The 10,194-nt window shown below is 38.4% G+C and overlaps 3 protein-coding genes and 1 pseudogene across 4 annotated transcripts; all 4 read right to left on the reverse strand.

The window, feature by feature from the left end:
• Nucleotides 1-228: 228 nt before the first annotated feature.
• Nucleotides 229-1,221, reverse strand: GCK72_008572 (uncharacterized protein; the record flags this gene model as incomplete). Its single annotated transcript, XM_053726891.1, has 2 exons — nucleotides 229-1,048; nucleotides 1,142-1,221. The coding sequence occupies 2 exons, from the start codon at nucleotides 1,219-1,221 to the stop codon at nucleotides 229-231; spliced, it is 900 nt and encodes a 299-aa protein (XP_053586468.1).
• A 539-nt stretch (nucleotides 1,222-1,760) lies between these two features.
• GCK72_008573 (uncharacterized protein) lies at nucleotides 1,761-2,096 on the reverse strand (the record flags this gene model as incomplete). Its single annotated transcript, XM_053726892.1, has 1 exon — nucleotides 1,761-2,096. One exon carries the CDS (start codon nucleotides 2,094-2,096, stop codon nucleotides 1,761-1,763), a length of 336 nt encoding a protein of 111 aa, XP_053586469.1.
• Nucleotides 2,097-3,258: 1,162 nt separating this feature from the next.
• On the reverse strand, nucleotides 3,259-6,411 carry GCK72_008574 (annotated as a pseudogene). Its single transcript has 3 exons — nucleotides 6,329-6,411; nucleotides 5,209-5,673; nucleotides 3,259-4,156 (listed from the first exon to the last, which is right to left on the reverse strand). Coding segments are annotated over exons 1-3 (1,446 nt in total).
• A 662-nt stretch (nucleotides 6,412-7,073) lies between these two features.
• GCK72_008575 (uncharacterized protein) lies at nucleotides 7,074-9,983 on the reverse strand (the record flags this gene model as incomplete). The annotated part of the gene is made up of 3 exons (XM_003094936.2): nucleotides 7,074-8,043; nucleotides 8,909-9,841; nucleotides 9,901-9,983. 3 exons carry the CDS (start codon nucleotides 9,981-9,983, stop codon nucleotides 7,074-7,076), a joined length of 1,986 nt encoding a protein of 661 aa, XP_003094984.2.
• Nucleotides 9,984-10,194: the final 211 nt, after the last annotated feature.

Raw genomic sequence — 10,194 nt, forward strand, 5'->3', positions numbered from 1 at the left:
TTTGCAATGTTCAGTTTCAAAAGATACAAGACAGTTTAACATGAAGAAGAAGCAGTAAATTTGGTGAAGTGAAGTCTGAAAACAGAAAACTGTAAATATAGAATATTTATAGGTTGTAAACGGAAGATTCTGAAATAGTGAACAAAGAAATGAGCATAACTTTGCAAATGCAGGGACGTACGGAGAAAGGGATAAAATTGTGGAACGGACTCTCAAAGCCAGTCAAAGTCAGTGCAAAACAATTAGAAACATATGAAGACGACGTTGTCCATCATATGTCGCAATCACTGCAGGTGTACCATCATTCCGTCTGATCTGGATCATATCAGCATTAACCGAAAATTTGTGTTTTTGACGGATTTCTTTTTTTGCATCTTGGCTCATTTCCATACATCTGATTCCTTCCAAATACACTTCTCCACTGGCAACATCAGTTTTATTGATTGATAAATCCATGCGTTGCAGTCTTGGATTAGATCCACAGATCCAAAGCTTAACGAATCGGTTAAATCGTTTTTGAGATATTGGTTTTGTGAATTGAACCGATTCACTATTGACCAATAACATATCATCCAATGAGTATACATCATGAAATGAAATTGTTTTGAAGTTTTGAATAAAGATCTTTTGAATTTCTGAGACTTCTTCAAATGGGTTCCTATACAGAAATAATGTGCTGGGAGTATTGAAATGTTTCAAAACGTTCCTGCTCATAACATCCGTCAATTGTCTAGACAGAAAGAGATCGCTGACATTTCCAATTGCATCTTTCAACGATTGAACGGTAAATCTCACAGAGTTTTGAAAAAACAACATTCGCTGGAGAACATTCGCTGGAGAAGTGAAACAGAAAATAGTTCTAATATGATTCATCCAATCCTTGAACTCTAATAGTGTGAATGGTCGAAGTGTCAAATTCAAATAAGGAGCTTGAGTGTGCACAACTACTTCATTTAAACGGTCAATCCTGATGTCAACACGATCGGCTCTTAATCCCAATGATGTCACGAGACGTTTAGTTTTCGACGAGACAAGGGAGATGAAGAACCTGAAATCAATCTTTTCGTTTACTAGTGAAAATGTGTTTCAAATTTCAAAGTTCCTGTAATGAAACCTCCTCCATAAAATATGGTAAACTCACAATTGTTCCAAACTCAAGTTTCTGAGAACTTTGATGGTGGCATTCTCGGGTAGTCGAAGCAGTGGAAAAGTAGGTTGCATTAGAACTCGAATTATCGATTTGAGTAACTAAATAGGCAGAGGATTCGAATAACTGAGTCTTGTGGCCGACGGTGGAGAGGGTTGGAGAGACTAGTCGACGGTGTAGGCCGTGACCGTATTGGAAAAATGCGGGTGTCGCTCTATTTGATTTCCCAGAAGCTTCTTTGGATTCATATGTTTTATAGTGTTCTGGGAATGTTGACAGACCAAAGCATTCGTTTACGTGTAACCGTTTATGGCTATATATATGTATATATATATATATATAGAAGGGTTCTATATTTGGAGACCATCAAATACAGTTAGGTACTGTAATGAAATGTTTAAGTGCGACTATCAAACCATGTTCGTGGATGCTCATATCAATGATGTGATAAACCAATCTTTTATTGAGACTTGCGAAATTCCGGGCCGGGCCGAGAAAGTGCCGGCCAATAATTATTAGCGATTTTCAATTCCAAAAGATACAAAGCAGTTCAAAATGATGGAGAAGCAGTAAAATTGGTGGAGAAAAGGTTGAAAACAGAAGATATTGTTTTTCAGTGCATAACAATTAGATGAATATTAAGACTACGATGTCCATCTTTCGTCGCAATCACTGCAGGTGTCCCATCTTTCCGTCTGATTTGAACCATATCACAGTTTGAAAGCCAGTGTCTTTGACTGATATCTCTTTTTATCTCCTCACTCGTATCCATGCATCTGATTCCTTTTAGAAGCACGTCTCTGCTCACGGAATTAGTGAAATCGATTGATAGAGACATGCGTTGCAGTCTTGGATTCGATCCATGGATCCAGTGTTTGACGAATCGATTGAATTGATTTTGGTTTGTTGGACGATAGAAGTTGACTTCCTCACTATTGACCAATAACATGTCGTCTAATGAGTACACATCATCAAATACAATTTTTTTGTAGTTTTGAATAAAGATTTGTTGAATCTGACAAGTATCTTCAAATGGATTCCTATACAGAAACAATTCCCTTGGGGCATTGAAATGTTTTAAAACTTCCCTGCTCAAAACATCCGTCAATCGTCTAGACACATAAAGAATGTTGACACTTCTAATTGTTTTTTTCAATAATTCAATTTCATATTTCTCACAATTTTCATAGAAACGAACATTCGGTGGCGGAGTGTAACAGAAAATAGTCCGAATATGATTCATCCAATCGCAGAAGTCAGATAGTGTTGATGGTGGAAAGCCCATATTGCAATGATACGTTCTAGTGAACAACCGTATGTTATTTGAACCAGAAATCGTGATGTCAACATCACTTGCTTCTAATCGTAACAATGTCACGAGGTGCTTAGTTTTTGTTGAGACAAGGGAGAAATCGAACCTGAAATGACATATGACGTTTACTACTGAAAATTTGTTTCTCATTTTTAAGGTCCCTGGAATAAATCCCCTCCACAAAATGTGTGGTAAACTCACAATTGTGTCAATAGCATGTTTTTGAGGACTTTGATGATGACATTTTCGGGAAGCCGTAGTAGTGAAAAAGTAGGTTCCATTCGAACGAATTATCGATTTAAGTAACCGAATGAACAGAGGACTGGAGAGAATAGTCGACAGTGTAGATCGGGAGATATTGAGAGTGTCGTTCTGTTTAATTTGCCAGATGATTCTCGAAACTCATTCGTCGACGGTGTAGGCTGGGAGGAAGGTATGTTAGAGGGAATGAGTCTGTCGCTCTATTTGGTTTCCCAGAAGGTTTTATAGAATCATCTGACATAGGGAATGAGCCAGAGAGAAACGCACGAGACTCCCGACGACACTTTGTTTATTCTGAACGGTTCCATAAAATGCAGAACATTTTTTAAAAAGGTCGGAACGCGACTCAACCAAAAAAAGAGAGCAACATATGAAGCGTGTCTGCAAGGCTCTGGAAACGGAGTTGTTGCACGAAAAACATATAGTTCTGGTTTAGTCATGGCCAGATTTATCTTACATCAAAAATTTTGTAGAATATACAGGAGAAACGACAAAGAAAAAGTTATTAAAGAAGGTGACATAGAAAAGGAAAACGGTTTTAGTGCAACACAATGAAGTGGATATTGAGAGTATCTTCTGATTCTGCGGTTGCAATCACTGCAGGTGTACCATCATTCCGTCTGATCTGGATCATATCAAAGTTAACTAACAGATTGTGTTTTTGACTATTTTCTATTTTTGAATCTTCACTCATTTCCATACATCTGATTCCTTTTAAATACACTTCTCCGTTGACGAAATCAGTCGTATCGATTAATAGAGACATGTGTTGTAGTCTTGGATTAGATCCACGAATCCAGTGTTTGAGAAATCGATTGAATTCTTTCTGAGATATTGGATGGTAGAGTTCGGCTCTTTCAATGTTGATCAGTAACATGTCATCCAATGAGAAAACATCATCAAATTCGATAAGTTCGCAGTTTTGAATGAAGATTTGTTGAATCTGACAAGCTTCTTCGAATGGATTATTGGCTAGAGATAATCTGTTGGGAGTATTGAAATGTTCCAAAACTCTCTTGCTCGAATCGTCAGTCAATTGTCTAGTCGGAACAAGCTTCTCGACACTTCCAATTGTATCTTTCAACGAAACGATTTCAAATCGCTCCCAGCCATGACCAAAAGAAACGTTTGGTGGATTAGTCCAAGAGAATACAGTCTTGATGTGATTCAGCCAATTTCTGAAGTTGAATGGAGTCGATGATTGAATTCTTGGACCTTTATATCCAACATAAGCAGCAACCGGAAGTGTTATATCAACGGGTAATAACCCATTCTGATCATTCGAATCTTTATAGAAATCTAGAGCCAAATGATTTCTTTCAAGGAACACAATTGATTTAATACTGCGCGAAATGCAGATGACGACATCAGTTGCCTTTAATCCACATGATGTCACAAGTCTTTTGGTTTTTGAGGAGATCAGGGAGATGATAAATCTTTAAAAAATAAAATAGTTTGGAAAAACTGCAGCCAGGAACTTACAGTTGATTAAGATTCAAGGACAATAGCATTTTCAGGAAGTCGAAATAAGGGAAAAGTAGGTTCCATTTGAATGAATTATCGATTCTGGTGTAAAAATGGGCAGAGAATTTCTAGAGAATAGACGTCCAGTAGGGGGATATGTATCGCAAATGAGGGTATGGTTCTATTTGGTTTCCCAGAAGGAGTCTATTACGATCAACGTTTCTTTTGTGAAATATGGATGGAAGTGTCGAGGACAGGGTGCATGTGATTAGCAGGTCGAGAAGGAGGTATGTTAGGGAAAATGAGTGTGTCGCTCTATTTGATTTCCCAGAAGGTTTTCTAGAATCATCTGTCAAAGGGTGCCTTCTGGCAAGGGCTTTGACCCATTATGAAGAGGAGGGGATAAGAATCATGACCATCTGCTCAAACATTCTAATGCCCTGTTGATGAGTGAGTGAATGCCACGTCACACATTGAATAATTAAGTGTCATAATTGGGCACATCTCTTCGACTAACCTCCACATGGATCTATCTATTTCAGTCCGATATTTCAAGGCTGCAAACGGTGGTGAGATAAAACTAGAATATACTTGTCAAGTCCTGCTTTGAAACATTTTTGAAGTGCCGGCTTCAAAAAATGAATCGATTGTTTTCAACATTTTGTTTTCATTTCCATTTTTCTTCGGAAATGTGAACATTTTTGATGATTTCTAAGAATGTTTCAATAATTCTGAACGATAGTTAAACCTTTGACTGTTTCACGAAATTAGTATGTTTATTCAATCGAAATTTATTAGCAATTCCCAATTTCAAAAGTTACAAAACAGTTTAAAAGAAAGAAGAAACAGGAAGTATATAAGAGAAAAGGTTGAAAACAGAAGGAAAAGCGCACAAGATTATGAACATATGTACTTTGCAAATGCAAGGACGAAGGGAAAAAGGGATCCAGTTGTGGATCGGACTCACAAAATCAATGGAGGTTTTCAGTGCAAAACAATTAGATGAATATTAGGACGACGATACCCATCATTCTTCGTCGCAATCACTGCAGGTGTACCATCCCTCCGTCTGATTTGAATCATATCAACATTAGCTGACAGCTTGTGTTTTTCACGGATTTCTCTTTTTGCATCTTTTCTCATTTCCATACATTTGATATCTTTCAAATACACATCTCCACTGGGAAAATCAATTTTATCGATTGCTACAAGCATGTATTGTAGTCTTGGATTAGACCCATGGATCCAGTGTTTGGCAAATTGATTGAACTGCTTCTGGGTGGTTGGATGGGAGAGTTCCGCTCTTTCACTATTGATTAATAACATGCCATCCAATGAGTAAACGTCATGATATTTGATAAATTGAAAGTTTTGAATGAAGATTTGTTGAATCTGACAAGCTTCTTCGAATGGATTCTTGTCCAGAGATAATCTGTTGGGAGTATTGAATTGTTTCAAAACTTCCCTGCTCATAACATCTGTCAATTGTCTAGACAGAAAGAGATCGTTGACATTTCCAATTTTTCTTTCAACAATTCGATTTTATGTTTCTCACAATCTTTAGAGAAACGAACATTTGGTGGCGGAGTGTAACAGAAAATAGTCCGAATATAATTCATCCAATCGCAGAAGTCAGATAGTGTTGATGGTGAAAAGCACATATTGCAATGGGACGTTCTAGTGAACAACCCTACGTAATTTGAACCATTAATCATGATAAGGACCTCAAATGCTTCTAATCGTAACGATGCCACCAGATTCTTAGTTTTCCTTGAAACTAGGGAGAATTTGAACCTGAAAAAAGAAACATGACGTTTACTACTGCAAATGAGTTTCAAATTTTAAAGCTCTTGGAATGAAGCCCTTCCCATAATTTGTAATAAACTCACAATTGTCTGAAATCCAGATTTTCGAGAACTTTAATGGTAGCATTTCCGGGAAGTCGTAGTAGTGGAAAAGTAGGTTTCATCAACACTCGAATTATCAATTCTTGTGGACGAAAGAGCAGTGGGTTGGAGAGAATAGTCGACAATGTATGCCGCGAAGGAGGTATGTTAGGGGGAAATGAGATTGTCGTTCTATTTGATTTCCCAGAAGTAGATTATTAGGACCAACGTTCTTTTTGGGAAATTTGGATGACGTACTATTTGGTTTCCCAGAATCTGCCATTCTTCAGTGAGGTGCTTTGGTTCTCAGCCCATAATGAAGAGGAGGGGATAAGAATCATGACCATCTGCTCCAACATTCTAATACCCTGTTGATGAGTGAGTGAGCGCCACATTGGATAATTATGTATTATAATTGGGCACATCTCTTAGATTAACCTCCGCATGGATCTATCTGAGAGAGGGAGGTATGTATGTTAGGGGCAAATGAGTCTATCGCTTTATTTGATTTCCCAGAACGTTCTCGAGAATCATCTGTCATGGGTTTCCTTCTAGCAAGAGCCTTGGTTCTTAGCCCATTATTAATAGGAGTGGATAAGAATCACGACCATCTGCTCAAACATTCTAATGCTTTGTTGAAGGTGATGAGTGTCACGTCACACATTGGACAATTAGGTGTCATCTCTTAGATTAATCTCCTCAGGGATCTGTTTGTTGCAGTTTCAGAAAAATTTCAGAACTGTGAAACGGTCGTGAGATATAATAAGAATAGTATACTATGCCGCCGGATTTGTCCGCCTTGCTTCTGTGAACTTCTGGTGATGTATATAAATGGCAACTTCAGCGAATTATGTAAACTTGACAAGAATAACTGAAAGACAGACTTCCATTTGGAAACGTTTATTTTATTTAAGAAATAAATGCATCATTGTAAATTATATATAGTGGAGGGAATTCAATATAAATGTGAATAAGAGGGAATTACAACATAGTATGCATGAAGTTATTGGTCATTGGGCCATACATACATTTCGAACCGCGGAAAGTCGTTTTGCAGAACAATTGTCACCAGCTTCCCATCTTTTCTCTTGATATCATATCCCCCTTTTATAGTTTCCACCCGTTTTCCATCTGTATCGGGAACAGAACAATAGAATGATCTTTCCACATCATCTGGAACGGTAGTATACTTCAATCCCTTTAGTACAATCTCCTTGTTATATGGAACTACTTCTTCTTCCCAGTCGACTCGATTCCCCACCAAACAGACATGTTCCAACTCCTCTTTCTGTCCGCGGAGCCACGATTTGAGATAGATATTCAGATGCTTCTCACGAAGTCTTGAAAAGAGCACAAAAATATGTTTGCAATTCATTATCAACAGATCGTCGAGTGTGACCAGAAATCCGTTAACCAAAATCAAATAATCAAAGTTTTGAATGTAGAACTTGCTGAGAGACTCGTGACTCGTGAACTGATTTGTATCAAACCAGATCTCACTTGGGTAATTCAACACCTTCATTGTCTTCTCAAATTCGAATTCCCCATAAGTGCAAAGTCTCTTCACTGTGACCCCTTCCATAGTTTTCGAAACACTATCAGCATTAAATCCGGAATCTCTATAGTATAGAAATACATACGGTTTGTGAAGAATGGCCAAAAAATGAAGAAGGTATTGTCGAGCTGTCCATCCCTTCGACTCTTTGTACTCAATCCGTTCATCTATCTTGCCGTACTGGTCGGCTTGTACGGTAGAGAAAACAAAGTGAGAGAGATCCACGATTGGGAGATGACCGCTATTCCTACTCCACAGACTGCTATCATATAAATTGAATTCAATGCCATCACGATTCGGCAAATGAATTACAAAAATGAAATCCCTAGAGTACAGAACTTTCAGATCGTTCTCAGGCTTGAAGTTTGCAGAAATTGTCAAGGTTTTCGATCGATTGGAGATGAGGGAGAACAGGATTCTGAAAATAAACGAGTACATGATAACATTGATAATTAAAGTGCTAACGGAAAAACTCACAAACTCAACTCCTCCATAGACCGTAATACATGAAGAAGTGCGTTGTCAGGTAGTCGGAAGAGAGGAAACATCGTACCGTCCATCACAGTAGGTAGAGAGAGAGAATGAATAGATTTGAGGCAGGCCTAGGAGGTGGGGCACAGCCACTTATGGAGATGAGGGGATAAGAATCATGACCATCTGTTCAGATTCCCACATCACCTTCTGTTGTGGAATTAATAGGTCTTAATTGTAAGGTGTCAAGTCGCCTTCAATGTGTGTGAGTGAGTGAGGGCCACGTCATACAACGGATAATTAAGTGTGATCGGTTGGTTGATCTCTGATGGATTAGACCATCTTCTTTAGGGACTTCAAAGCAACATTCTAAAGCCCTGTTGATGGTGCCACGTCACACATCAAATAATTAGTTATAACAATTGGGCTCATCTCTTAGACAAACCTCCCCATGGATCTATCTATTTCAGCCAGAGATTTAACAGTTATGAACGGTCGGAGAATGAAATTGGAATAGTATTCAATGCGGCCGGATTTGTCTGTTATGTTTCTGTGTGAATTGTGTGAACTTGACAAGAATAACTGAAAATACAGACTTCCATTAGAACACTTTTATTTTTAAAAAGAAATAAATGCAACGTTATAAATAATATACCGTATTCCCACTAATTGAAGCACGCGCTTCTAATTTTCTAAGTGGTTTTCAGAGAGCGCTCGCTTCTATTAGAGGGAATATAACAATACGGAAAAATGAATGAGAGTAAATTACAACATAGTATGCATGAAGTTATTGGTCATTGGACCATACAAACATTTCGAAATACGGAAAGTCGTTTTGCAGAACAATTGTCACCAGTCTCCCATCTTTTCTCTTGATATCATATCCTCCTTTTATAGCTACTACCCGTTTTCCATCTGTATCAGGAACAGAACAATAGAATAATCTTTCCACATCATCTGAAACAGTAGTATACTTCAATCCCTTTAGCAAGACCTCTTTGTTATATGGAACTACTTCTTCCCAGTTGATTCGACTCGCCAATAAACAGACATGTTCCAACTCCTCTTTCTGTCCGCGGAGCCATGATTTGAGATAGATATTCAGATGCTTTTCACGAAGTCTTGAAAACGTCACACCAATATGTTTGCAGTTTATTAGCAACAGATCGTCGAGTGTGACTAGAAATCCATCACCAAAATCTAAATAATCCAAGTTTTGAATGTAGAATTTGCTCAAAGACTCGTGACTCGTGAACTGATTTGTGTCGAAGCAGATCTCACTGGGGTAATTCAAGGCCTTCATAGTCTTCTCGTATTCGAATTGCCCATAAGTACACAGTCTCTTCACTGTGACCCCTTCCATAGTTTTCGAAACACAATCAGCACTGAAACTCGGGTCTCTATAGTAGAAGTAGACATCTGGTTGATGGAGAATGTCAAGAAAATGAAGAAGATACTGTCGAGTTGTCCATCCCTTCGACTCTTTGTACTCTATCAGCTCATCTATCTTGCCGTACTGGTCTGCTAGTACGGTAGAGAAAACAAAGTGAGAGAGTTCCATGGTTGGTAGGTGACAGCTCCGCAGACTGCTATCATATAAATTGAAGACAATGCTATCACGATTCCGCAAATGAAGCTCAAAAATGAAATTCGTAGCGTACAGAACTTTCAGATCGTTCTCAGGCTTGAAGTTTGCAGAAATTGTCAAGGTTTTCGATCGATTGGAGATGAGGGAGAACAGGATTCTGAAAATGAACGAGTACATGATAACATTGATAATTAAAGTGCTAACGGAAAAACTCACAAACTCAACTCCTCCATAGACCGTAATACATGAAGAAGTGCGTTGTCAGGTAGTCGGAAGAAAGGAAACATCGTACCGTCCATCACAGTAGGTAGAGAGAGTGAATGAATAGATGTGAGGGAGGTCTAGGTTGGTGCGCCCATTATGGAGAGGAGGGGGTTAGAATTATGACCATCTGCTCAAATACTGGCCATGACCTTCTATGTGTTCAGAGAGTGAGTAAGTGCCACGCCACACAGTGAAGGGATTCTGTTATTTAACTATCTACTTCTGACTTCCCACTTTCGAATAAGA

The sequence above is a fragment of the Caenorhabditis remanei genome, chromosome III (assembly GCF_010183535.1).
Source record: "Caenorhabditis remanei strain PX506 chromosome III, whole genome shotgun sequence".
Taxonomy (NCBI): domain Eukaryota; kingdom Metazoa; phylum Nematoda; class Chromadorea; order Rhabditida; family Rhabditidae; genus Caenorhabditis; species Caenorhabditis remanei.